A 27,863-nucleotide genomic window follows, 5' to 3' on the forward strand; every position below is an offset into this window, starting at 1 on the left:
GAAAATGTACTTGGCAATAAACCTTTCTGATTCTGATGTCATGCTGGTTAGTTTAAAGCAATGAAATATGATATATAATAGATACATGGTGTATAATATTTTCTATTGATTTGTATTACAGTAACTGCACTAGGACAATTTGATTATGTTATAGTGCTTTTACTGTAAGTGCTTGAGGAATATACTGAACACAGGTCTAATGCTTTTGAGATCTACTTTTACTTTGAATACAGTCTTCTTGCTGAAACATGAGACAACTTCTACATGTCGACTTTCATTTTCCAAACAGTACCAATTTTAACAGACACGGTGAAACAAAAGAAACAGAGAAAATATTTGTTTTACGTGATGTCTAATGCATGAATGTGATACATGCTGGCTTAACAGATTTAGAGGCATTAATAGAGTCACACCATCCTCTTTTGGTCTAAAACCTTTGATAATACATATTTTGAGAAAAAATGTACTGTGAGAAGTAAGAATATTGTTATGGACTTGTTACTTGTTCTGATTAAGCATCTTTTTAGTGGTACGACATACAGGACAGAGAACAGAAACGCTGGGCATCTGTTTTGCTTTTTGTGACCATTCCTTTTTGCATCTGAATTAAATTACAGTATTTGCCTGTGAAAGAACGGTTACAATGACTTTGTCCCATGACAAAGTCAAACAGCATGTAATGTTTCCATAACTTGTATTTTTTGTCATCTTCATGACACCTTTGTGGTGCTGAAAACACAATGGTATATTGTAGTCTGTGTGAAAAAGACACAGTGGTAAATCACACAAGACGTAGTGTATGTGCAGGAGTGTACATAATGGCCATCAAAAGACTGAAGGAAGTGTAACATGGTGATAATAAACCTCCTCTCTCCAATTCTTGTGAAATAATCCCTCCATTCAATCAGTACCAAGCAGCAGCCTCCTCCCGCCATCCCATGGAAGGAAAGGAGGACTAGTGCCAGTCTTGTACCTATAGTCCACAATCCCTCAATGGGTCATTGTGGTTGCTGCCATCCTTCCTCCCCGGCCAAACCCCGGCAGCCCTTTCAGGAGTGTCACATGGCACTCCCACTCTGTGCCCATCTCACAATGCAGCCCTGTCATTCCCACCTCATTGACATGCACTCATAGTGATGTGCACTGGGGAATGGTCGTGCTCCTCCACTACTTTCAAAGGAAATGAAGTGCCGGGCTGGGTGGCCAAAGTGTGGCTTCCTGGATGCGGTATTCATATTTCTGAGGAGGAAGTGCTGAAAAGTGCGTATGTTTTTGGGATTTCGCTTTTCCGTGAGAAAATGTCTGATTGATATTGTAAAAATATTGAACGCATATAGTCTTGCAGAGATACAGTGAGGATGTAAAAGACAAGTGAAACTGATCAGGAATGAAGCACAGAAATTCACCCCAAATATCACCATGTAAGTCAGTCTGATTGGCAGGCGACACAAATTCATGATTCCAATGAGATGTGTGAATACGATTTCAAAGCACAAATCTAAAACAACAAATCTGGTACTTTTCATATCTTATACCATGAAAAAGGGCAAAATGTTCTCAGGTGAAGTGATACACCTCAGACATTACAAACAATGACCTACGAAATACACCAGGAAAACTTTCTGAAAATGCAAGTGTTTTGTTGGAAATTAAGGCCCTATAATACAATACAAATATAACAAATGAAGGTAAACGTCCAACTCTCCTAATAATTTACATTTGCTCATATCTCCAGAAAGAATTTTCACATATGACAAGTTGCAAAGACAATCGATACAGCCTTTACTGTACAGTAAAAAAAGTCCTATAAATAGCCCTCTCATCCGAAAATATTTAATGAGGACATTTTTAGGTATTACAGCCATGCATGGCTGTTTTTCACAGCTTCTTCCACCCCTTACTGAAAAAGGCAAGAATCACAATCTCCGTCATCGTCATTGACAATAACCAACAGCCTACAGTTCACTACAGCAGGCAACATGAATAAACACGACTTGCTGCTGTTGCAACAACCATACCCTTAAAAACAAAGGCTCAATTTAGAACCTGTTGTGGCTCAAAAGAGCACATTTTAGTAGGTGTTATGTATGTTCAGTGTTCAAATATAATATCTATTAAAGATTATAGATTACATTAAGAAATAGCGTGAAGGAGTTTAAAGTTCCACCTCATCCAGCTACTAAATTAAAAAAAAGGCATTCAAATGAATGCATCAGTCTTAATGAACCAATTACAGAACAATATACCACTTTGAAAGGGACAACTCTGCATAAGAAGTACTTTTGTAGTAGTTTCGATACTGTAGTATTTCAAGTGCACAAGATTTACTTGCAATGGGGTATTTTTTTTTTACAAATACTTAAAAGTCAGAGAGTACTTCCACTATGACGTTAAAGCAAAATGCTAATTAGGCCATTGCCTTCAAAATAAAACAATGAACATACAGAAATTATAAAATGGCAAATAATTCTGTACCTAAACAGGTCCTGTACCTAAACTATGTGTTTTAGAACAATAGAACAATATACTGTACGTAAAGGCTATCATGCAAAGGGACCATGCAGATAGTTTTATCTCATTATATCTCAGCCTTAATACATGTTATTACTACCACACTATAAAAGTACAGTATTTTGATTTTCTACCTAATGATATTAATTTATTTAATCTGTTACTGTAAATTATATGCATCCTACTTTTATATTGTTATCTTTACACTTTTTTAATTTACTTTTTTATTGTTTTAATATGATATTGCCTGGTTGTTACTTTTATTTTGTCGTTATTGAGGTACTTTTAAATTGAATTGTGTCATAACTAATAAACAAGCAATGGTTCTAACTTGAACCATTATTTTTTAAGGAATCTCTTGCAATCAGCTACGTGACCATGTGCGGCAATTCCCCTCCCTCCCTCCCTTCTCCCAATGCTCTCATCACTCCCCTCGTACACGCTGTACTCAAAAACCTCCAGCGGCATTATTACCCGCGTCGGTCGCTGCATGCGGAGCTGACTGGGAGGAGGTGGGGTCTAGCTACTGGTGGTAGTGGGCTTAGCAAACGTTTACGTGCGAGCCGTGCAGATTGACAACGACATTTTTAGGGGGGAGGAGGAGAAATCATCACTACGAGAAAACCCCTCGCGGGATCCCTCCTGACCGTGCCAACGGCATATATTTATCCACCACCGTCATTATTTATCGTTGTTTTATTTTTTTTTTAATGTGCCGCTGCTTCCCATTCACACCCAGCGAGGTTCCCAGTTAACCACAGCCGCCACCGTCGTCTACATCTCAGGCTGTGTGATGAGGACGCCCCGTCGCCGGGATTCGGTTACGCTGAGATATTAACTCGGTTCTTCTCTTTCGGTTTTCTGTCAACTTGTGTCGCTTTTAACGGCTCATTGCACCCCGAGTGTGTGACGAAATACCCAGCAGAAGAACATAGCTACTACTGGGGCTGCGAGAACTGCTGGTGAGTGGATGGTCCCATTTCTTTCTTTTTTAACCCCTTATCGTTAGCTGCTAACGTTAACCGCTTGCTGCTAGCTAACGTGTGCAACTTGGCAACCGTTGATGCTGTCATATATCGTTAGGAGACCAGTCAAACGTGTGGTGTATTAACTAGTTTAGCCCGTGAGCCACTATATATAATATCATACATACTTTTCATGGGTGTGTGTTTAATTGTTTTAACACTATTTAACAATATTGTTTTCAGTTAATTTAGACCGTAATTCGCTTTGAGATACACAAGTAACGCGAAGGCTAAAACGTTAGCGGTCAACGCTGCTAGCTGGCGAGCCTACGCCCATCTGTCTCCTGTCCCGTAACGTTAATAAACAACACCAGCGATAATTGTTGCGGTAAATGAGGATAATGTCAGGTGGATATCACAGTAAATCTCTCATAGTCAACCCGGCTCAACCATGCCCTGTCACCGTGACTATCGCTCTTTAAAAAAAAATAAAATGTTGCTCAATTAAATCATGTCGGTGCTTTACAGTGACGTGCAATGATAGAGCAGCCGCCGGGGTTTAAACCCATTAAACACGGAACTCCGTGAAACCGCAGGAAACAGTGGGGCTTTCTGTGTTTCCGTCAACACTGACAGCATTGTGTAAGCAGCAACACGCGTGGGCTATAACCAGCTTCTCCTGGTATGTGGTATCGTGCACCTTTTGATTTATTTTTTTTTGTGGTAAAGAAAGAGAGATGTGGAGTCGAAAATGAGTGTTTATGGTCTCCAATCTGATAAGAATGCTGCATGAAATGCGAGCAGGGTTGTTTTTCATCTGAACTATGCAGACCCGATTCTGGCAGAAATCATGTTCATAGAGTTTGTACCTCTGCTTCTTGTGGAAGAAGCTGTCAAGTAACCAGAGACAATGATCGATGTCCTCAGTCATGTTAATGTCATCTGTTGATGATATGATAAATTGTCACACGCACTGTCATGGGTCTAAGGATTGAGGGGGTTGTACAGATTGGTTAACCCCCCTGAGGCTTATGTATGATTTATGATTTGGTTGAAAAGAGGAATGTTGACTGACTAGCTAGAGTCCTGCACTGGACTGAACACTGGTGCACTGACCTCAGAGAATGATACCATTGATGTGCCTGTACACATGACTGTACCTTATCTTCTCCACAATGGAGTAGGCATAGATGTATAGTCCAACTTTTAAGAAATCAAGCCCAACATCATTTTTTCCAAAATAGAATTACAATATAGAGACTACAGAAAGCTGTGGCTGGTTGCCATCCTTTAGATGCAACAGAGGCTTGATTTGAGACAGTATTGTTAGAGAACAGAGATGCTTGACAATGCTTTTGCAAATTGATTCAAATGAGTTATATAGAAAAAAAGAAATATCTCCATATATACACTGTTTGTTATTCACTTTAAACTGGGTTGCAAATGTTATAATGCTTTAAAAGCACTTTCATGCACAGTATAACGGCAGGAAACATGCAGAAAAGCAAAACGGAAAAGAAAAATGCAGAAAAATATGTCAAAGCGAAAGCAAAACTTCTTTTTTTTTTAACAGAAAAGGATCTGAGCACTGAAGATCATACTCCAGTGCTCGGGTCATATTTGGTTAGTTATTCTAAGTAGGTATATTTCACACATCATCATCTACAGCATTTATTACTTTGTGCTGCCACAGAAGATCTGTTTATTTGCCTCTAATTACATGGACAATCTATCTAGCAATATTAGGGAACCATTTAGCATCTGCTTAACAATAATGTTACTTCCCCAGAGGTTAAGCCTATAATAACATTTTCATTTTCCAGTGAGACAGTACAAGGCAAACTCAAAATGATGTAATTATTAAACAACCTCACCTAATAATGAATGAGTGGAGCCCATGCCTTCCTTATACTGAGTTTCTTTTCTCTACAAGGGTTCATGTAGGTGCAACTCTGTTCTTCTGTAACAGAAAGGTGCTGGTCTTCCTCTGACTTCACTGTTGTAATTGTTTGTTTTGGTATTTAGATAACGTTGTGGGTCTGAGGTCAGCTGTGGGTGTGTTGACACACAATATTATGAAATGTAAAAATATACTCCCATGATCAATGGGATTACTTGTACTTGGATGACTTTGATGATGAGCACTGAGTGAACACCCCAATACAAAGCTTGCTAGTCATTGGCAGTGTGTAGAATATAATTTCATTATGAGTTGATACAAGTAACCAGTTATGCAATTTTCCAGTTAAGAGGAAATGAGTGTGAGGGAACTTATATGAGACACTGGTGTGCCACACTGAGGGCAAAGGTTAAATAGTCAAATACCACATTACATAACAGATTTTAGTTAGACTGGTGTCCCCTTAAACATGTAGAGCCGTTCCAACACATTCAAAATACACATTGCTGCAGCATTTGAGACGTGTGTGTCATGAGTCCTCCTCCAGTCTCCTTGAGTCACAGCAGTGCTATAATGAATTTAATGAATGTGCATATAATTAAAGCTATGGTCTACATTCTGAAAATCAGTTGAGCGTCTGAGACAGTTATGAAAAAAGCAAAGATTTAGTCTTTGTTTTTGTTTCAGTCTGTTTTTTTATTTCCTTGAGGTTAGCAGTGTAAACCCCCAAGAATTCCTATGACTATATATTGGGTTCAGGTTGATTTCATGTTTCACCATGACTTACTCACCCTCACATGACCGAAGGTTTTATTTATAGTGCATGAGATGTGACCCTGCATGCTGTAAACCAATGCCCCTGTTTCTCATAAGTAGCTAGTTGTGAAAAGACATAGAATAGGCTTGTTACATTTATCTTGTTCAGTGCTACTCTCAAGAACTTTATTTTAAAATGAAATAGCTTGCCAGTCTTGATTTTAAAAGAGTGCCTGTGCACAGCACTGGTAACTAGACATCTATAGACATAAGTCAACAGTCCGCAAAAATCAGATGAGAATAGGGTAGAAAGTAAAACTTTGGCTGTCAAATGGTGACCGTTATTGAGGCGACATGGAGCACTGAAAGTATAATAACACTTTCCAGAAAACTGTGACACTGGATACTGGGAGACAAGAGTGCTAGTATGAGACAGCTGTGTGTGTCAGTTCCTCTTGTTTATGTCAGCTTGTGTTACAATCAGAGTCCACTGAAGAATGATGGGCTTGAAAGGGAGGGACGGAGGCCAAAAAGAGCAATAGATTTTGGTCCAGTTTTGATGATTTTAGTTCACACTTATGAGAAGATTAAGAGGTTTGTTTTGTAATTACCTTACATTCTCAGCTTGTTAACTTGTAAATATTTCTTAGTAATGGATTAACCCTTTCATGAAATGGACACAGACAGTCTTGAGTGTTAGTAGTAGGCTAACTATCAGTAGCTTAGCATAGAAGTTTGTATTAATCTACAATTTGGTGTTGCTTTATTTATAAAATGGGCCTTTAATTGGCCTTTAATGGGCCTTTTAACAATTAGTGACGTTGAGTTAGATTGAATGTTCAGAATGCCTTGCCAGTCAGTAAACATTTCCTAAATTGCCATCAGTAAACAAGGAGGAAGACACTGAGCATTTGTTGCGCTAGAAAATAAGCATTTAAATGAATGCATTTTGTGTAAACATCTTGTCGTGCCGTTGTATGCATGCCATGGTTAGATGCATGCTTGGGAATATATAGGTTTTCATGGTAGTGGTATTAGATTTAAATCCAGTAATTGGAATTTCACCAGCATCTGGCATTAGGTTGACCTTGTCAGCTCCACTCAAGTCCTGTGGCTCCCACATCTCCATAACTAGAGTTATAGTTACAGTGACCTACTTACTGGAGAACTTGGTCCAACTTTGGAAAAACAAGCTTTTTGTAATGCATATTTTAGGGTTCGAAGCAGAAACACTGTCGGCTACTTTTATAAGTAATGGGGTGCGTAATCATATCATCATCATCATCATCATCATCTTCATTCTCCTCAGGAAGTAACACTGTTGTACAGTTTTAACAGAGTATTTTAAAGCTCCCCCTCACCGACTGCTGTATCCGAGGCCTGCATTTTGTATGCTTAGTAACTGATCTGTTTTTCCTCCTCTCCGTCGGAAGGGGTGATTTAACCAGCCACTCTTACCATAAAACATTTCAACTAGGAGCAATTATGTTTTGATGGATGGTCAGGTATGTGAATGGACAGTGCCCCACAACCTCTCCCACTCAAATTGCTGAAAATTTGGTGTGCAATTTCAGTGTCCTCTAAATGTGGGTATTTCACTAACCACAGCCAGTACATTTTGAAGAGCCCTTTTGCCTCTGAGGCCCCAGTGTTTGTTGCTGCCCTTTGGCATATTAAGTTTCAGATGTGCAAATGTCATTGGCCGCTGTGGCTGCTAGTGGAAATTTCCATTTCTCAACCGTGAATGGGATGTTGTGGGCTGATCACCAAAAACTACTGAAAAGACCTGAGGTTTTGAGGTTGTGAATTTCATATTTGATAATATGATAAAACAAGGAAATAAGATACAGCACATTTTGGAAAGTACCAAGGGCAAGGGTAGATTTAATTGACCTGTTCGGGATAAGCATTTGGATGCATTTTTCTTGGAAAAAACCCAGTGGCACTATGACTCATCAGCTTCCTGAAACGTATTTTGTCACATGACAAATGTGAAATATCATGGTTCCAACAGTCATTATTTGACCATGTGATATGTCTGTTTACTAATGGTTCCTGAACCATTATTGATTATGAATACTACATAGAAGAGGGCTGAAGGTTGAAGGACTGGTGTGTTCATTATGTGTGATTAAGCTCCACAGTCATCGCATTGTGTGATGAGTTAGTTATGTAACGGATGAGCAAGGACAAAGGGAGGGTTCTTCTGTCAGATGCTCAAGAATGACATTGGGTTGTCTGAAAACAATTCTTTGTAAAAGTACCAATATGGGGTTTAAAGTGTCTTAAAAAATATCAGTTTCACAATTACGCAAACTATTCTGAACTACTCATCATCATTATATTGAATCATATTTTGATCCAAATATTTTGATATCACTCTTGGAAACTGGTTTCACATTTCAAACTGAACGGTGATGCAATATATTTGTTAAATTGTTTTAAGTAGGGATGCACCAATACCACTAATTTTCAGACCAAATACATACATTTCAATACTTGCAGGTAAAGAGTACCGATGTGAATACAAAGGCTCTGTTCTGTGCACATACTGCAGCTGGCATTAAATTATGGATTTAACAAGCTCTTTATTGTTGCAGTCGGACAGCTTATTAGGTTCAACTGATGAGCTGTAAAGTTACCTTGACTTAGTTATATCGGGTGCATCCCTCGTTTAAAGAAAGTCTATGTACGTTGTTGACTGGCATAGCTAAAAAGGTGACCCAAAATAAGTGATGACCCATTTACCTAGTGGAAGCTTAGTCATGGATCGTTCCCATTTTCCCTCTTTTCTTCTTTTTCTCCGTTTTCAAGTCACAAATGTTGAAAATATGGACGTTTAACAGGAAACGGTGCACAATGAATGTGAAGAGTCTTTTTCCCACTCATGCTCATATTCTATGAATATGATGTGCTGTGCATGGTGTTGTTGCTTGTTATGTAACAGGGTGAGGTCATGTGAGAATGTCTGAGCGAGAACGGCAGTTGGTGGCAGAAATGGTGGGATGAGGAGTACAGATGCACACAGGACGCTGTATGTTGCCAAGTCATCATATTTCATTCTGAAGGCTGTTTTGTCTCGTATATTATCCTGTATGTGAGATGTGTTCACGATAACATTGCATTTTTGACTGCTATACGTCTCTACTTCAGTGCTCTGTCAGTGCTGCCTCACTGTACATTCAAATAATCTGCACAGTTTTATACCCAGTCAAGCATGAAACTTTGGCTTTGGTCCTGAGTGGGCCCTTAAGTTTCAAAGAGGGAGAGGGGCAACAAGGTATTTTTAGTTCCACAGCAAGCTATTAAGTAACAGAGAGCAGTGCAATTTTCTGTTTGCATTTTTAAAAAACTCAACCCTAAGATTTGTTAAAATTCATGGAAAATACAGATCGGTGACAAATCCAACCCAATATTAATTTTCTCAGTAAGAGAAGAGCTCCATTGGTGCCTTGGAATAGACTACAAATCTATGTACCACCACCTTCGGTTTCCCACCAGGTTAACACTGTTGCTATTGTTTGCTCTGTAAGCAGCATTCACTGCTAGCCGCCGGCTCAGCCATTGCCATATTGAGAACAGTGTGGAGGGAAATCCCTCACATAGATATGCTATGAGTTCGGAATACAGCACTTTTAAATTGTGTACTCAATTGTGTCTATAATGATTTGGTATTTAGTATATGGTATATTCACAGCAGTTACTATTAAGAATAATGAGTTTTGCTGAATATCTGGCTGCATTCAAACTTTTCATTGTTCAATTTTGCAGTAGTAGTTTAACGTGTTTGCTGATTTTAATTGTAATCAATGATGTGTTCAATGATGTGATACCCCAAAAGTGGTTTTGTGGGTTGTTTACTCAAAAGGGTTTGTATTTCTCAACCGCTTAATCCATTAAAGATCTTCTAGGTAAGTGAATCTTGACACCGTATGTTGCATATAGTGATGGGGACAGCCTAAGAGCTGACGACTTACTTAAAGGACATTCAGTTTCACCTGCATTTAATGCTGCCCACATGTCTCTGCTATAACTGTCCTTGGAACTTTAAAGGTTGATTTAGTAAGGGATAATGCCCGACGAGGTGTCAATGTCATGTTAATGGAAGCAGTTCATTAGTTTTCTTTAACTCTCTAAGAACTATGCAGATTGAAGTGTTGTTTTTCGAAATATTTTGACTGAACAACAACCTGTAAAACTTTGTTGATCATCAGGAACTATATTCTATATGCGATTTATTGAAGTTAAATCATCAGTAAATAATCTGCAGATAAGAAAAAGCATGAATCACAAGTGCACGGCATGACACAATACTGACGTTGTCTTGTTGTCTGAAACCAGACTAGCCTTGTATAGCTTTAGAAATGGAAATGTTTTCATGAAAAGTGAATGTTAGTATCTGTTTGCACACTTTTGTAGCAAGAAGTAGACGTGGCTTTAGTAGATTACAAACTATGGCTGGTGTTACAGAAAAGGAGATGACTCCTGAGGCTCCGTTCACATTCCCTGATGTTGTCTGTACTATTAACAATGTCCTGCACCATTGGAAACATGTAGGATAAATTCAATGCAGCTTGGTGCTGAGCCACAGCTCTGCTAACAAAAAAGTGATAAAATTACCCACATCTCAATGTAAACCTGCTTTTATACCGAGGAACTAGAAGTTGCTAACCTCTGTGGCTACAGGAGCTGAAGATGAAAGGTAAAATTACCATGGTGGCAAAAATGTTTAAAAGTAGTAGAGGTAGTTTTAATTTTGTTTGGACTTAAATCCACATGTGTGCAAAACTGTTCTATGCTCAACTATAATTATTCAAAATCATGGAAATGACGAATTATTTCCAGCTGCTCATTAGAGGGCTCTGTTCTTACTTAATTATCTACTATTTGGGTTGGTTTGTTGGTGTTTTGCCCTCAAATTTCTCCAGATGTGATTGCGTGTGGAAAGCATTTGGCTCCACAGAATGTTTATGTGATCAGATAAGCAGTAGGTTATTGTGGCTTTAGAGGAAGAGAGAGAGAGGCTCGAGAGGCTCGAGTTTGGCATGAAGCCTACCATGAACGGGGCAAAGAAGGGCTATGATTCAAGTCAACAGGAGGCAACCCACCAACAAGGCTCTCAAGGACAAGTTATTATTATTAAGTGTTACAAATCTGTGTTACAAATCTATAGAGACTTTTGGCTCTTCAGCATGAAGGCACCACTTGGGTATGTCTGCTATATGTGTGTGAGTCTACAAGAAAATAAAAAGATATGATGTCGCTGTAAGTTGTCTTGCAAGTTCGACATCAGTCTTTTTTTTTCCTTTTTTTTAAACTAGCCAGATATAAACTAAATTTGGTAAGGCTAACATGTAGTAAAACAAGTTGTTTTCCTTGGGTCTGTCTCCAGAGGTGCTTGTTAGTGTTAAAGGATCATGTAGCCCTGCCGCATATTTGTATGTTCAGATAAGCAAGGGGAGATTGTCTGAGCTTTGTTTGGAGGGACAGACTGAGAAGCAGGGCTTGCATTTGGTATTGAGCCTTGAATTGGACCAATAAGGACTATCAACATAGCGTCATTGTACAATTTATCTACAGCTTATTTAATTAACAGATAGATACTTGGGCGTCACAGTCAATGGCTAAAAGTGCTGTTTGATTTGTTTAAAATTATATGGACCACGCCTAGAATGTCAGTGCCACTGTTTAGACAACCATTTCAGTGGTTGCTTACGTTCTGTACAGCGAGAGTGTATAATCTGTGTAAAAGTAAAATAAAAAAGTTAGCCTGGTTGGTTGGTAATGATAGGGTGATATCTAAACATATGTTTGAAATAGTTTCAAATGATAAATTTGGTTTCACCTTGTTCTTAGATGTCATCTTACCAAGTCCTTGTGAAAGCCAGATGGAGGTCAGCCTATCTTGACCGTCAAAGGACGTCGTCTGTGCCTTTTTATAGGGGAGACATAGCTCTGTGCCGATCCTGACAATCCTGAAAATACTGTATTATATAGAGTATTGCTATATAGAGGCTTTCTGATGGTAATGCTGAGAGAGTGTTCTCCATACTGAGACACCATAGTTATATAATAGAGAGTGAGTGTGTGATACATGTGGTGTAGTCATAAGCAGGAGAGGATTGGCCTCAGCAAACCTGCAAAACTTTCCACTGTCCAGAAGAGTGAAGAGCAACGACGCTCTTGGTGTTTGGTGAAGGGGAGGGGCACAAGACAGGGTTCCCAAAGGAGTCAAAGTTATTCCTGTCTTCTCCCCCTCCTCCTCACCTTCTCTCTGGGTAGGCGTAGACACGTCTGGTCATGTTTCTTTGGTATATTGAGTAAGAGCACTTGACCAATAGATCCTTGCTAGTGTGCCTTGTCTTTTATGAATCAAAAGGGACTTTGTAGTTATACTCATACAATGTTAATCAAATAAATGTAGTTCTTTTTATAAACATTGCTTTTTTCTTTTGCATGTTAAAAGGCAGTGTGAGTGGTATGCCCGTTTATATTTTAAAACAGTGCAATATAATTAATAAATCAAAGAGATCTGTAGAATAGTGTGGGGACAAAGCTGAGCTGTCTGTGTACCAATAATTTAATGTATCCTACGTAACAATCAGTCTTCTGGCTTGCCTTTTATTACTTATTGCACCATAGCCCTGCTATTGGCTTTCAACATATATTTTGAGGTTTTGGCATTTGGCCAATTTAAGCAAACCTTAGAGCAGGAGAGTCCTAAATCAACTAGTCATTGGTTCATTAGATAGGGGAGGGGACGATAGAGGGATCATGAAGAGCTTATTTATCCATAACCTACTGTGCCTTTTCTGTGTGTTTCTGGCAACCAAAACACTCTTTTACTTGTTCTGAACCAGTTGAATTGGAACGGATGTACCAGCTGCTATGGCAGGAGGGAATCCCTTCAAATGTATGTATAGGCTAAGTGAGTATAATCAGGGTTGTATGGCATCTTTAGCTTAAGGGTATCTTCTTGCCTCACATCTGATTATGTGTTCAGATCGAGATAATTTATCTTTATTAATTTATATCTTTTAGTTAAAAGAAATCTGCATATTAGGGGGCACACATGATCTGGAGTGGACTGACTTTGAATGGTGTCATTCTTCCTCAAATACCACTCTGGGCAAATGCCTAATTACAATTAATATTTTTTAGTCTTTGGTACAAAATAATTTGAAAAAGAAATGTCATTTAGTAGTGTAATATGTCAACCCAAATCAGAAATAAGCAAACTGCGTTTTTTGGAAAAATTCAAGTCTTTGTCTTCATCCTCAGCCTCTTATGAAGCTTACTTACGCATTTACAGTAAAACTAAACCGAAATCAAACCAAAACCTCAAATATGATCCTGAAAATAAAACGTAGATAGAAGTAAATTACCCTAATTTCCAGTTTTCCTTGTGTCAATATTGGCCCAAGTTTTTCCCTGCTCATTCTCTGAGTGTTTTGAAGGGTGTGGAAATACTTACTGTTTGCCATTTGTGTCTCTCCATCCAGGATATCCATGAGCTCCGATTTCCCGCACTACAGTTTCAGGATGCCAAATATAGGGTTCCAGAATCTTCCCCTTAATATCTACATTGTGGTATTTGGGACAGCCATCTTTGTCTTCATCCTCAGCCTCCTCTTCTGCTGCTACTTAATTAGGTAAGATCCATGCACGCATTTTGCTTTGCTAAGAGCTTTTTTTTATTGTCTTTGATGTTGCTTAGCTCAGTCATACAAGGGTCTCTTGGCTGGGCCCCATTGATTATTTTCTTGGTGCAGCTAATTTATCTGGGGTAAGTGTAACACAAGTTGTCTGATTAACCTTGTAGACTACATTATCCTGCTCGTACGTTGCCATTTTCCAAAAGGTCACGATGGAAAACACATTTTAGCATTTCCAGGTTCTCATTTTCAAACCAGTGAACCTGAGAAACTAAAAAGTCTATATACACTATATTGCCAAAAGTATTCGCTCACCTGCCTTGACGCGCATATGAACTACTAGTCTACCCTTTGCAGCTATAACAGCTTCAACTCTTCTGGGAAGGCTTTCCACCAGGTTTTTGGAGTGTTTATGGGAATTGTTGACCATTCTTCCAGAAGCGTATTTGTGAGGTCACACACTGATCTTGTATGGATGGGAAGTCTTGAATCTAATTAATCCCAAATGCGTTCTATCGAGTTGACGTCAGGATGTGCAGGCCAGTCAAGTTCATCCACACCAAACTCTCTCATTCATGTCTTTATGGACCTTGCTTTGTGCACTGGTGCACAGTCATGTTGGAACAGGAAGGGGCCATCCCCAAACTCTTCCCACAAAGTTGGGAGCATGGAATTGTCCAACATCTCTTGGTATGCTGAAGCATTCAGAGTTCCTTTCACTGGAACTAAGGGGCAAAGCCCAGCTCCTGAAAAACAACCCCACACCATAATCCCCCTCCACCAAACTTTACACGTGGCACAATGCAGTCAGACAAGTACCGTTCTCCTGGCAACCGCCAAACCCAGACTCGTCCATCAGATTGCCAGATGGAGAAGCGTGATTCGTCAATCCAGAGAACGCGTCTCCACTGCTCTAGAGTTTAGTGGCGGCGTGCTTTACACCATTGCATCCAACGCTTTGCATTGCACTTGCTTATGTATGGCTTGATTGGATGCAGCTGCTTGGCCATGGAAACCCATTCCATGAAGCTCTCTACGCCCTGTTCTTGAGCTAATCTGAAGGCCACATGAAGTTTGGAGGTCTGTAGCGATTGACTCTGCAGAAAGTTGGCAACCTCTGCACACTGTGCCTCAGCATCCGCTGACCCCGCTCCGTCATTTTACGTAGCCTACCACTTCTTGGCTAAGTTGCTGTTGTTTCCAATCGATTCCACTTTGTTATAATCCCACTGACAGTTGACTGGAATATTTAGGAGCGAGGGAATTTCACGACTGGACTTGTTGCACAGATGGCATCCTATCACAGGACCATGCTGGATTTCACTGAGCTCCTGAGAGCGACCCATTCTGCATGCCTAGGTGCTTGCTTTATACACCTGTGACCATGGAAGTGATTGTAACAACTGATTTCAATTATTTGGATGGGTGAGTGAATACTTTCGGCAGTATAGTGTGTGTGTGTGTGTGTGTGTGTGTGTGTGTGTATATATGTATATATATATATATATATATATACTACATATACTACATATACTACTTTACTGTGACTGTGGAAATATCTATGCATTAACAGGATACATTGATGGTACTGATGTTTCTTTGTGTAATGGCTTAATACCTTTTTTATGATTTTATATCTAATAAAATCATGTTCATGAAATCTATGCAAAACAGTTCAATGAAATATCTTATAATCATGTCAATCTATCCAACAAACAGTATGGCACTTGTTGCTATGACCTTCAGTTCTGATTAAATGAATCAGAACCCCCCCTCCTCCTTTCTAGGAATGTGTTTTTGTATTTGTCTTGCAAATATTTATGTCACAAAAGGGCAAAATGTTTCAACAGCACAGTTTGGAGAGGGTATCTATGATGTTGATGAGACAGTTGGTGACTTGCTAATCTTAATTGATACGGAAATGGTAATATTATGATCATGGTACTTGGCGTCAAAGAAACTAGTTCTAACCCTTTTTTTTTACAAAGAGCCACTTAACCTCCTTAATGTCCTCACCATATTCATATGTTAATTAAATTAACATTTGGCTATTCATATAAGCATTTGGATTTTTATATCTCCTGTTTGTAACCATTACCATTCATCTTGTTAAAGCTCCCTTTTTAAGCATTTAGTCTGTAATCCAGTAATTATTCCCCCTATGGAAAAGGGAATTTTGTTTACTCGTCATTCCGTCATGCCCCTCTTTTTAATACCACTGGTCTAATCAAATTGTCCTGGCTGCTGTTGCTGCAGGGTTTTTCCCCTGCCAGCAACAGAGTGAACAGAAATAATGTCTAGCATTTTTACCTAAGACAGTGAGAAGCAGCAGTTCCCAACAAAATTCACCCCTCGCCACCCTGCCATATCCTATCTTGCAGGGCAAATGGTAAGTAGGTTACCTACTACTGTGTTAATACGATTCCACATTTAACTGTGAAGAGACACTTCATCACTTTGATGCAGTACCATGACATAACGCTGAAAGTCGAGATTGCCAAGTTGAGTCACTACAAGTAAAAGAGCGATTTAGCTCTATAAAAGGCGTCTAAAGATGCAGTCTCCCAAAGGACTTGCTCAAATTATATGCACCATGATGAATGTACAAGTCTTATTTTGGCTACATTTAAACAAATTCCTTTTACAAATGTTCTTACACCTCAGAGGACACCATAGGGGGTCGTGGTCGTTGATGGGATCGCGGACTTAGCGTTAGAGTTGACATGTGACAGGCCATCATTCAAACAAAGACAAACACTTGCACATAGTTTGACACAAGGCAGTCTCTCACAGAAACACTCAACCACCTCTAACAGTGAGTCTTCAATCGACACACACATGTCAAATATGCACTGCTGTATACATTACAAGCATTGACAAGTATTTCTTGAGCTTGGTGTGTTGCTGAATATAAGAGGCAGGAGGCCTTGAATGCTGAATTCAGGTGCATAACCTCAATGTTATGAATTGGCAATGCAAATAAACGTAGATTCTTGTAACACTAAGTTAGTAACATTTATTTAGTACTTGTGAATGTTCAGTGAAGGGACATACCCCAAGGTAGACCAAACCGGACATTATTCACTTGAATGATGGCTGTCACACGTATTTTACATTTTTAACTTGCCCACTGACTACAGGCATGCCCATTTTGACATTGCACTTAAGGGTCATTGAACAACCCCTATCAGTCACCCACAACCCCCTCACCCATGACCGGTTGTCCTCTACCCTTGGGAGTCTCTGCACCTTTTCCTGCTGACGTCTTTGAAAATGTCAGTTTCTCTCCTAGACTGTGCTGCTTGTTTTACAGATCCCTCTCACTCTGCTGCGAGAGGTTAAGGTTACTTGTAATGGAGGTAAATCCTACAAACCTATGAATTTCTTCTATCTCTTGTTTTCATTCTTTTTCCCCCTACATATTTTATTCTCATTCTCTGTACCTAGATTAACTTCTTATCCAGTGCTCTTTCTGTTCTTTCTTTGTTTGAGTTGTTTTGTTGAACAATGTTTACTTAGAGTTTGCTAGCTTGCTCTTGCTTCGTTAGCAACAGTTTGATATAATCCACAAACTTTGACTGTATGCAGGATTTTTGTCCTGCCAGCAACTGCAGGTGCTCTCCTTTTAACTTGGAGTTTTGCAAGAATGCCTCAACAACCTGCAGCAATGCTTTTAATGAATGTCTGATCCAATGTATTTTGATACGCTGAGTTACTATTTTACCTAATGTCCGGTGTTTGTTTTGAAAAAGAAGGCCTCTTTTAAGAATGATGGCTGCTAATATGTAACTTGGTCTACTATTGTATTACGAAGTAAAACAAATATTTAACAGAGTTCAAGAAGGTGATATTTTATTTTCCGGTTTGCCCTCCTCTCTGTAATTGTTTAAAGTAGTTAATTAATCTAGTTATTGACATAAACCTGAGGCAGAATCATCTCCTCTTTAACGCTCATGCAGGATATGCAAAATCCAAACATTTTTATCTCAATATAAAAAGTTTGCTCTGAAAAACTGCCTATGTTTGGTTGTCACTTTTATCATTGAACCGGTATGTATGCCAAGAATATAATTATTCTCTATTTTGAGAATTAATTTTCATGTCAATTTGGTACCAGGATGATACACTAGAATAGACTGGTGTCAGAAGGCAAGTATTTATAATGAAAATCCATCTATGTTTGTAGTTTTTCTCTTTTTTTCAGGGTGTATTCTACTTTGTCCCTATTTGACATAGTTAGTTGAAGGTCGCTTACTAATCAAAAAGATGTTTTGTCTTTGCGTCTCCCCAGGTTACGGCACCAGGCGCACAAAGAGCTATATGCATACAAACAAGTAAGCACTCCAGTGACACACACACACACACACACACGCAAAGCAAAAACTCCCAAACATGTCAAAGTTAAACACATGAACACACACTGGCATAATACTGTGGTGACCATTAACTAATGTATCTCCTTACTACCAGCAAGCTAAAAACATGTGGGTTATGTAAGACTACCAAGCTCATATAGTACACACACACCCACACAAACCCTCACACCCATTAGTGAACATACATTAACTGTAATACAGCAAATATTTTTTTTGTATTTCCAGACTAACTGTTTTCTATTACCATATTACAGTGTTACTTTCAACCAGTGACTAATCTTTCCTCATCTCTTATTATGCCTCTTAGGTCATTCAGAAGGAAAAAGTCAAAGAGCTAAATTTGCATGAGGTAAGCACTCATCTTTACACTTTAAATGACCACTTTAACAACTTTGACTATCTAGTGTATGGAAAGTGTATCTATCTCAATTGTCAATGCTTCTTAATAATTGTAACAGTGAGTAAAAACAAAAAGTTGCGCTGTTTGCGCTGCTGAACTAGTTAAACATCCTGGATATATCTTTCAAACGCACATTGTAGACCCTTCTGTCTGCTTCTCTCTGAAATCACTTCTTTTTTTTTTTTTAAAGTTGATCATGTTTATTCAATTAGTGCAGTTAGTGACCATGTGGCTCCATGGTAGCTCTGGCAGCTTGATGGAGTAGCAGTTGTGGGCTAGTACAAACTCCTGTTATGTAACATGCATCAGAAGCAGACATATGCCATGTCCGAACATATCAGGACATGCAGTAAAGTATGGGCTGTCTGTACTCCTGATGTTGTTGTTTTTTTAAGAGCTTTTTGGGTTTTGTTTAGTTTGGCAGCAGTGATGACATACACATTGTTAGTTATTTAACATTCAGTGCATCTGTTTTGAAACTTCATGTGTCAAATAGCATGTTCTCCCTATCGTTATTACCTAATGCTGTATTTTTACTCAGCTTGGTTGGAAAATAAGTAATGTGAGTCAGTGAGTAAAGCAGCATCATTGGCTTTGCAGCCAGGAACACTATCGCTTTATCACCATAGTGCAAATGAACATCTTAACAATAGCATCTCCGCGTTTGCTTTGACACTTGGCTAAACGCAGTTTCTTGTCATCACTGTAGGAATTTCCCACTGTTCCGTCAGGCCTCAGGCTTGTATTGTTTATGTTGTTGGAAACTGAAAAAAACATTAGAAGGTGTCATGTGAGTGAAGACTTTGACAGAATAACCAAGCTGTATTTATGTAAGGACAATAACACACACACACACACACACACTAGCCTGGGTGGATGACCTAGTTTTAAGGACTCCCACGCCAAAGGATCACCCCGGAGACACGATTATAGACTGAGTTGCATGGATTCAACTTCAGCATTTTGGTGGAATATCTAGGAAAGGAGTGGGAATATCGGATGAATTTACTAGTCAAGTCATACTCAGGTTTGTTTGATGTGTAACCTGATCAGTTATCCTTTTTTCAGTATGACATTGACCCATTTAACTGTCCTATATGTCGTGTAATGCAATAGAATATAATACCCTGTAAACAGGGCTGGATGACATGTCCATGACGATATAGCATGTTTTCTGGTTGTTGAACAATGAAATATTCTATATTCACTCGTAAAAGTTACATGTGAAATGATTGATTAGAAAAAAAAATGGCGGTTAAAAAAAGGTAGGCTCACATCTACATGTATTGTTCACTATATTGTAACTTATTTCTGCTCAACATTTGTTAAGTAATCCATTTGTATCAAATGTTTTTATGAAGTCAAGTCCATGATCCGGTAATGTTTTTCCAAAAAAGTCCATGTGTTTGGCATGGAATTTGTTACCAGAGATTACAGGATTTGGTCAGTTAATGGGGAGACAGAGATTCTATCAAAAGTTGGTGAAGGTTGCCAGAGCTCCACTGTGCGTGTGACACCACAGACAAGGCACTGAAAGGAACAAAAACATTGATCTATTCACACAAAAAAGAGAGCAAAGCAGACATCTTAACGGAATTGTTCGGTGTCCTAAAAATCATCAAGAGAGAAAGCTAAGAGCCCCCATGCTGTTCTTTTCATCCCTCCTTATCCATCAACCCCCATAATGTAGAGCTGAGAAAAGAGAATCTGTGTGACTAAAGGAGTAATAGTTTCAGGGTTAGACAGCCCCAGAAACAGTGTGCCAACTTGAAGCCCTCTTTTATGGGAATGTTACCCACTGGTTCAATGAAATTTAGTGATGGGAATTCAGTGGGGACTTTTGCAGATTTTCAACCATTTTCTCACAATTTGAAATTTCCATTTCCCCATGCATTGTGTCATTGCAGCTTGGTCTGGAGAGGTGGTGTCAACCACTTCCTACCTGTGTTATATGCAGTGTTGTCGGTTGCTTCTTTTCACCTGCCAACAATGAGTTTCATTGGGAGGTTGGATATATGCCAGCCCTGACCTATGAGTCAGTAGCACTGGATTGCGTATAAATTGACAAAGCGAAAAGCGAAAATGCCAAAACGAAAAGCTCTGACAGGGAGAACCTCTTGATCCTTTGCAATGTCTCCTTTGAGACTGTTCAGGTGGTTCTGCCTTCCGATTGGGATGCCTCCTGAACGTCTAGTATACATATTGGGATCCTCCAGGAGGACCTGGAAGTGGTGGATGGCGAGAACCTCCACTTAGCCTGCTGTCACTGTAATGTGGACCTAAAACATGTGATGGATGGAGTCAATGTAGCTAATATTTTTTTAATCATACTGTTTGACGTGGGTCCAGTTTTATGGCTCTGGCTATCTTTCAAATCGTTCAGTCCTTCTATGTCTTGTACCCTGGAAAGATTGCTACTAAAGGAAGCCTGCTCTAACCACTAACCGAGCCATTCCCCAGTGTGAGTTAAGTCAGACTTATATAACGGAACACAGTTGGTCAGTTACTGTTCTCTCTTCCCCCCCCCCCCCCCCCCCCCCAGATGTTGGCAGCAGTTGTCTTTTTTTCCATGAGTGTTTGATCTTGGTTGTTTGAATAGTTTGTTTCCAGTCCATCAATGCAAAATTCAGAGTAAGACTGAAAGAACGAAGCACCAGCGAACAACCAACGATTTCAAAGTTGTTGATTTGCCCTCCTCCCTGAAAATATCTCTTAACTTCCCCTCTGCCTTTCAGATTTGTGCAGTGTGCTTGGAGGAGTTCAAACAGAAAGACGAGCTTGGGATTTGTCCATGCAAACATGCCTTTCATAGGAAGTAAGTATGAGCGTTAGGTGGACATACGTGGACTCACACACACACACACACACACACACACACAAAAGCGATTTTCAGAGACTTGAGTGAAGTTATTTTAATTTTGGTGTAGAAGTTAATAATTAGATATTTGTGTACATAAAACTAAGCCAAGTGTGGAACTACACAGGAAATGATTGCTTGTTTGAGTGAACTTCATCCCACACACCTCGACTACCCCCACCCCGTGCCCTGACCATTTCATCAGAGTTGTTTATATCAGCACGACACCGCCCCTGGCCTAGTTTTTCCACACAGTTGCTGCACGAGGGTCACCACCACATTGAATCCACTGTATAAACACTCAGTTGAGTGTGTGGGCAAGTGAAGCCATGCTGTTTCATAGAGAAAACACATTCCAAGCAGACCATAAACAAAAACATTAAGTGGTAAAAAAGCATGCTATCTTGTCGTTATTTAATCTTCCCAAGTAGAAAATCCCCACATTGGTGGAGCTTGAATCAAACAATGTTTTGTAAATTGACGGCTTGTTTCAGGTCCACATTTAAGGTACTCCTAGATCAACTGTTAGGTGCAACTGTAATATGGAGTAACAGACTGGGCAGTTTAATAAAACTGTACAGCTGCTCTCCTGCTGTGGTGCTGAGACCGACAGTCTCAGCACCACAGCAGGAGAGCAGAAGAGTCTCCAAAATAACGATTGTTGACGCATTAATTGGAGGCTAAAACAGCGACTTTGATGTCAAGCTAACCTAAGTTTTAATTTTCTGCACGCCTCAACTTATCTCTGCCTTTTTGCATTAACCATACGCTCACTGCCATTGCTTTCTCCCAGGTGTCTCATTAAGTGGTTGGAGGTGAGGAAAGTGTGCCCGCTGTGCAACATGCCTGTGTTGCAGCTCGCCCAGCAGGCCAGTGGCACGGAACCACCTATGCCAATACAGCAGCCTCTACCCGGCATCGAGAACCTGGTGTAGCAGACCTGAACCCTCTTTTGTAGTAGACTTCAGACACGCATCCCGTCACTCAGACTCTCACCCGTACAGGTACACTTTCGGTATGAGTGTGTGGGCAGGTTGGAGAAACTGGAATTCATGCAGAAATACTCACAAAAACCGTGACTCTTCCGCCATGCATTGTTACACAAATGGATTTCGTGATATCAGCTCTGACTGATCATCAACTTCTTCATGTTTTTTTTTTTACTGGACAATGAAGGAGAGTTGATTCTGGAGAAGTTTCCTTCATGGCCAAGAGTGGTCGATAACTTTTTCTCAACCAAAGCACTTTTCTTGGGACACCAGCTCAAGACCAGGAGGGGGGAAAAAACACAAAAGCCAAGAAATACAATACACTAACTTTTTTTTTTAACGAGCACTTTACAAGAAGGCAAACCTTAATTGTGTGATCCTAGTAGCAAGGTTGTGTTTTATATTTTACCATTAACTATTATATCTATGTACAGTACAAAGCCACATAGGTTTTCATTTTTATTTAGTAAATTAGTAATTAGTCAATTTTGATTTGTAAAAATATATATATATTTCAAAGGGACAACAAAAAAACCTATGTCAGAAGATTGAATGTCGGGACATTTGGACAATGCTTTTAGTTATAATTTAACACACACAGGTAAGATATTAAGCTCAAAGCAACCTTGAGACTTTGTCTGACTAAATGTGAAAGGATGGAATGTGTTGAAACTCGCACTAAGCCTAGAGAATTCATCGATCCTCATCGATGGCCTCTTTGTCATTCATTACAATGTGACTGTTGTTATTATCCGTTTTAATCTATTATTCTGTCAATAGAGGAAGGTGATACAGTGAACAAATGATATCTTCATCAGAGGAATATACAAAGTAGCATCCACCACAGACCACTGCTGGCTATATGCCGTCGCCCCAGGTATTACCCAATAAACCAATTCAGGACCTCTCCAACAGGAAATCACTGCTTCAACTGCTGTGATGACCTAAACCAGTATTAGTGTGTTGAAACCTGGTGCTTTGTCGACTAAACTGATTGACAGAACAAACACCAGTAATGAGGCAATATTGAACAAAGATGTAACATGTTCCAGTTTTATTTCTGATCTGCTGCTCCTGCATCATTTTATTTGATCGAAGCTGGTCTGTGTGAATGTTAATGGCTCTCATCAGATTAATGCTGGGTCACTTCATTTCACAAAACAACAATGTCAAGCAGTCATGTTGATTTATCTTCAACAGCATCACATATCCGGCTAGAGAACGATCGATCCTTGACAGGATTAAGCTCGCTTTTGCATTCTTTGCTCTGACATCAAATGTGCTGCATACACAGTTGCAGTTATTTTTGCTTTCCCAGTAGAGTATTTGTATTTATTTTTTTAATTTTTTGTATTTATTATAATTTCTTGGTACAGCTGCATCGAATGGATGAGTTAGTGGATTGACACCTGCATCAGAATTACTGCCCTCAGCAGATCATCAGCATATATTTTGGTGAAGATACACAGTACTCTGTAAAACATGCACACAGGGGAGAAGGGGGAGGGGGGCAGAGAGTCAGTGGTCAGCAGGTTGTAATGAAGCAGCATTTTCATTCATGCACACTCGCATACATAAAGGGTAGTCCTGCCTTTTAGCTGCAGTATTCTGGTGCTTTCGCCTCTCTCCCTCTTTCTGTATAGTACAGGATGCTTTTTGTTTTGTGCCACACATACAGTAACTCTTAAGCCCTGCCAGCTTTTGTGGTTATGTTTTTTTGTCCTCACCCCTTGTTGGCTGCATGTGGCCAATGAGTTGTGTGTCAATGTGCTGATCTAAAAAGGGTGGCTAAATAAAAGCTGTGCGTCAGAGCGATGGACCTAAGATAAGTTGGAGGTTGTCAATCATAAATTCAATGACAATCATAAATTCACATTACAGACACAATCCAGTAGTCCCGCTATAAAAAATAAAACTACCACAATGAAATACAGAGTACAAGATTTAGATATGTCCTGGAGCTATAAAAACGGTTGTTACATGTTAAATCTTTACAAACATTACTATAAAGGATTATAGTTTCAATTCTATAAACGCCAAAATCACAATTTCCATCTAACGCAACTATCTATCCTTAAATACCAAGCACTGTCTCACACACAGTTGCACAGGCTCCCAACACATGGACGCTTTTGAAAGTGAGTGACAATGCTCTTCACCGTCTATGGCAGGGAAGCATCATTGCTCTGAACTCTGTGGTTTGAATGTTTCATCTCTGCTAAATGTCTGCCCACACTCCACAGTGGTGACCTTTGTGACTGGGTCATAGCATGCAGCAAGGGGAAAATGTCAACTGTTAGATGAGAGCAAAGGCAAGATACATCTATCCTGTATGTAGCGTATTAGTCTGTTGTCCCATGAGATCCAATCCTGGGACATTAGTATCAGTATTAACATTTTAAAGCAACTCAAACGTAAAGAGAGACATTGTCCACGGTAGCCTCATTTGAACAAAAACGGACACAATTACAATGTGGTCATTGGCAATATCAAACCTAGTTTATCAATAATTAACATTATGATCAGAAAATATTTTTTATTGCCTGTTATTGAAGAGGTAGTGGCTTAATGTTGAAGAAAATAATCGACATGAGCTTCAGGGGTGGGTGTACCGCATTTTGTACCTTTTGCTTCCTAGTATTTCGGCAACTCTTTGATTAAACTTGTATGTCAATGCAAATTTGACAGTATGCGACCCGATGTTTCCTTTCCATAACATTATCCCCCAAATGTATCTGTACAAAGTATATATTAGTGAGTATTTCGGGCCGCTGTTCCTGAAAGACAATATATTTTGTATCTCAGTGCTGATAACACAAGTCTTAAAGCTCTGTGCCAGCTGACAGGCACCTAAATGTAAGGTCTCGGAATGTAAGGTTCATGGGAGAAAGACAAGAATAGGAGGAGATTTAATGTGAAAGCATGCTATTTTGCATCACGTTGCCACTGATATCACCATTGTTAAATGTCTGTAGAACATAGTATCAGTAGTAGTGTATTTATACATAAGGTGCACTAAAATGCTCCTTCATATAAACTAAATGGCAGCTGAATACTTCCTGCCATTGCCATCTTAATGTCGTGTTTGATCGTAAACACGTTTAGCCTTTCCGCCAAAACTTCCCCCTTTCATGCGTGTGTGCCGTCCTAATCCCACTACAAACGAAGTGCCAAACCAATATGAACCGTTGTTAATCAAAGTCCTTGCCAATCACAAAGAATGTTTGGATTTTAAAAGGGAAAGGGAAACTGAGCTGGCCGTGAATATAGTAAGAAATGGCCTCCTGCCACTGAAATCACCATTGACGTCAGTGCTACTTGTGAGTTACCGCTATTATAAATAGACAACACACAATCAGATGAAATGCCCCAGTCGGGGACACCGCCTCACATAAAACAAATGTACTGATGCTTCGAGTAGAATGTGTCTGAACGATGGCATCAGAACGCCATTTATGTGAATGTCCCTTCAGGGCATGATGTTTGATGCCAGACAGTGTACTTGAAGAATATGACAAAACTCATTTTATAGATTATATTTCCGTGGTTGGTTTCAGCGACCAGACCATTTAGGATTTTTAATCTCTATCACTGCCTCCCTGAAGTGAACTTTCCTCTTGGTTTTATAGTGTGTTATTTATTCCTCTGAAGCTCTTTTAGTGCTCTTCCAATTCACAAATACCCCCTGCCCCCATTCTCCAAACAAACCCTCCCTACCTTTACCAGTCTAATAAAGCACCCCTTACTCTGCTCTCACACACCCCTTTTTTTTTTGTTAACACTGATTATGTTTGTGGACTCTCACGGACATTGTTTGTAAAACTAAGAATTCTGCAGCAGAATATTTTTGGAGACAATTGCTGTACAGTATTTGTAAGCTCTATTTTTGTATATTGCTATTTTGGAGAAAATAATATGCTTTTTTCTCTCGGTTTTTGCTAATTTCCTGTTTATTCATTTTATGAAAATGTTGCATGTGACTGACTTGAACTGTAAATAAAAAAAATCCAAGTTTTGGACAGAGTTGAGTGTTTTCTTGAATACAGTCAAAATGTCTTGCATGAAAAATAGTTTGTCATACAAGTTACACAACTAATTTGTTGTACACATTTATTTATGGACTGATCCCACGTGTTCAGACGTTTCACTAATATCTTTGACTTTATTTTAAACTTGGAAGTGTTCAAGTTGACCAGAGACATCATTAATTAAAAGAGTAATACCACCTCCTTGTGGTGAAACTGAATTAGTCCGAGTTATCTACATAAATGGTCTACAAGATGACCATATTCACAATTTATATTAACATTAAACATTACGGTTTCACTAGCATGGAAAAATAGATTATATCATGTTCTATAAAGTCGAGGCAGTCGTTCAAAAGGACCAAAAAGACACCATTGAAACAACAGCGACATCTAGTGGCTCGTGCATTCTTTACAGTCGGGTCGGAGATTCTGGTGTGTTATGCTAGCAGCGGCTAATGTAGCCTCGAGCTGCTAGCATCGAGCAGAGATGAGGAGCAGCCAACAGACGTCTGGTGAGCTCGCTTCTTTCAAACTACACACTGCCAGTTTTTTTAAGCTTGTAGTCTACGAACTAAATGAATGGATTACAGAAACAAACAAAAGATAAACATAGGCTAGGTGACCTTTGTGACCTTTGCAGGTAGTTTGACACCCTGATTCCTGTGACCTCAGTGACCCCAAGATCTAACATGTCAGTTTTATTATATTCCTGCTATGTTACACTTATTTTTGCATTCACTGTAAATGTAGCGCCTTATGCTCATATCCTGAGGTGTGTTTCACTACTACACCACCTAATTGTCTTTTAGGTACACGTGATTAGTTATTAGTTCATTTATGTTTGGGATCAAAGTTGGTGGTCTGGCTGTATGCAAGGTGACATGCAAGTAGTATCTGCAATAGAGATTAGGGTCGTAAAGCAGGTCACATGCGATGAATTTGCCTTTAGGGCTTTTTCCCGGAAATCTTTGGTTTAGGAAAAAGATCATGGGTTGGGTTAAAGTCTTTTTCAGGGCCAAATTAGTTAAAGCAGGTCTTGTTAAATAATCTTTTGGCCCTGAAACTATCCATCCCATAATTCACCACCTAGTTGTTATGTGCTTATTCCCAAATAAACATGTTAAATTGAAATACCACAAACTAATTGACATGCAGCAATCATGAGGCTGTGTAGTATTCCAATACAGGAGTACTGATGGGTTTCTGGCCCAGAATATAAATTAGCTATAATTAAGGGGCCCACAGCAGGTTTTTGAGGGTTTTTAATTGATCATGTTAGCCAGGATCCTGTCCATCATTAGGCCTGCTCACTTCCCCTTCCGTACTTCATTTGTAAAGTAGACAATGTGCATCTGTTTTGTGTGTGTTTGAGGAAAGCATATTTTCATCCTTTGCATTCTTTTAATGTGGGCGAGGCCTGTTTTTT

General features: G+C 39.4%; 1 protein-coding gene across 1 annotated transcript; it reads left to right on the forward strand.

Moving 5' to 3' along the window:
• The first annotated feature begins 3,003 nt into the window (after positions 1 to 3,003).
• Positions 3,004 to 26,088, forward strand: rnf24 (ring finger protein 24). The gene is made up of 6 exons (XM_084006238.1): positions 3,004 to 3,473; positions 13,635 to 13,784; positions 18,079 to 18,121; positions 18,471 to 18,512; positions 21,299 to 21,378; positions 22,214 to 26,088. The coding sequence occupies exons 2-6, from the start codon at positions 13,642 to 13,644 to the stop codon at positions 22,353 to 22,355; spliced, it is 450 nt and encodes a 149-aa protein (XP_083862364.1). The 5' UTR covers positions 3,004 to 3,473; positions 13,635 to 13,641; the 3' UTR covers positions 22,356 to 26,088.
• Positions 26,089 to 27,863: the final 1,775 nt, after the last annotated feature.

This window comes from Eutrigla gurnardus, assembly GCF_963514095.1.
Source record: "Eutrigla gurnardus genome assembly, chromosome: 3".
Taxonomy (NCBI): Eukaryota; Metazoa; Chordata; class Actinopteri; order Perciformes; family Triglidae; genus Eutrigla; species Eutrigla gurnardus.

What these genes read in the sequence shown, in the direction of transcription:
- rnf24 (XM_084006238.1), top strand. Translation starts at nt 13,642, where the DNA reads ATGAGCTCCGATTTCCCGCACTACAGTTTCAGGATGCCAAATATAGGG. An exon ending in TTCTGCTGCTACTTAATTAG is followed by an intron (nt 13,785 to 18,078) that starts GTAAGATCCATG and finishes GCGTCTCCCCAG; the next exon opens with GTTACGGCACCAGGCGCACA. An exon ending in AGCTATATGCATACAAACAA is followed by an intron (nt 18,122 to 18,470) that starts GTAAGCACTCCA and finishes TATGCCTCTTAG; the next exon opens with GTCATTCAGAAGGAAAAAGT.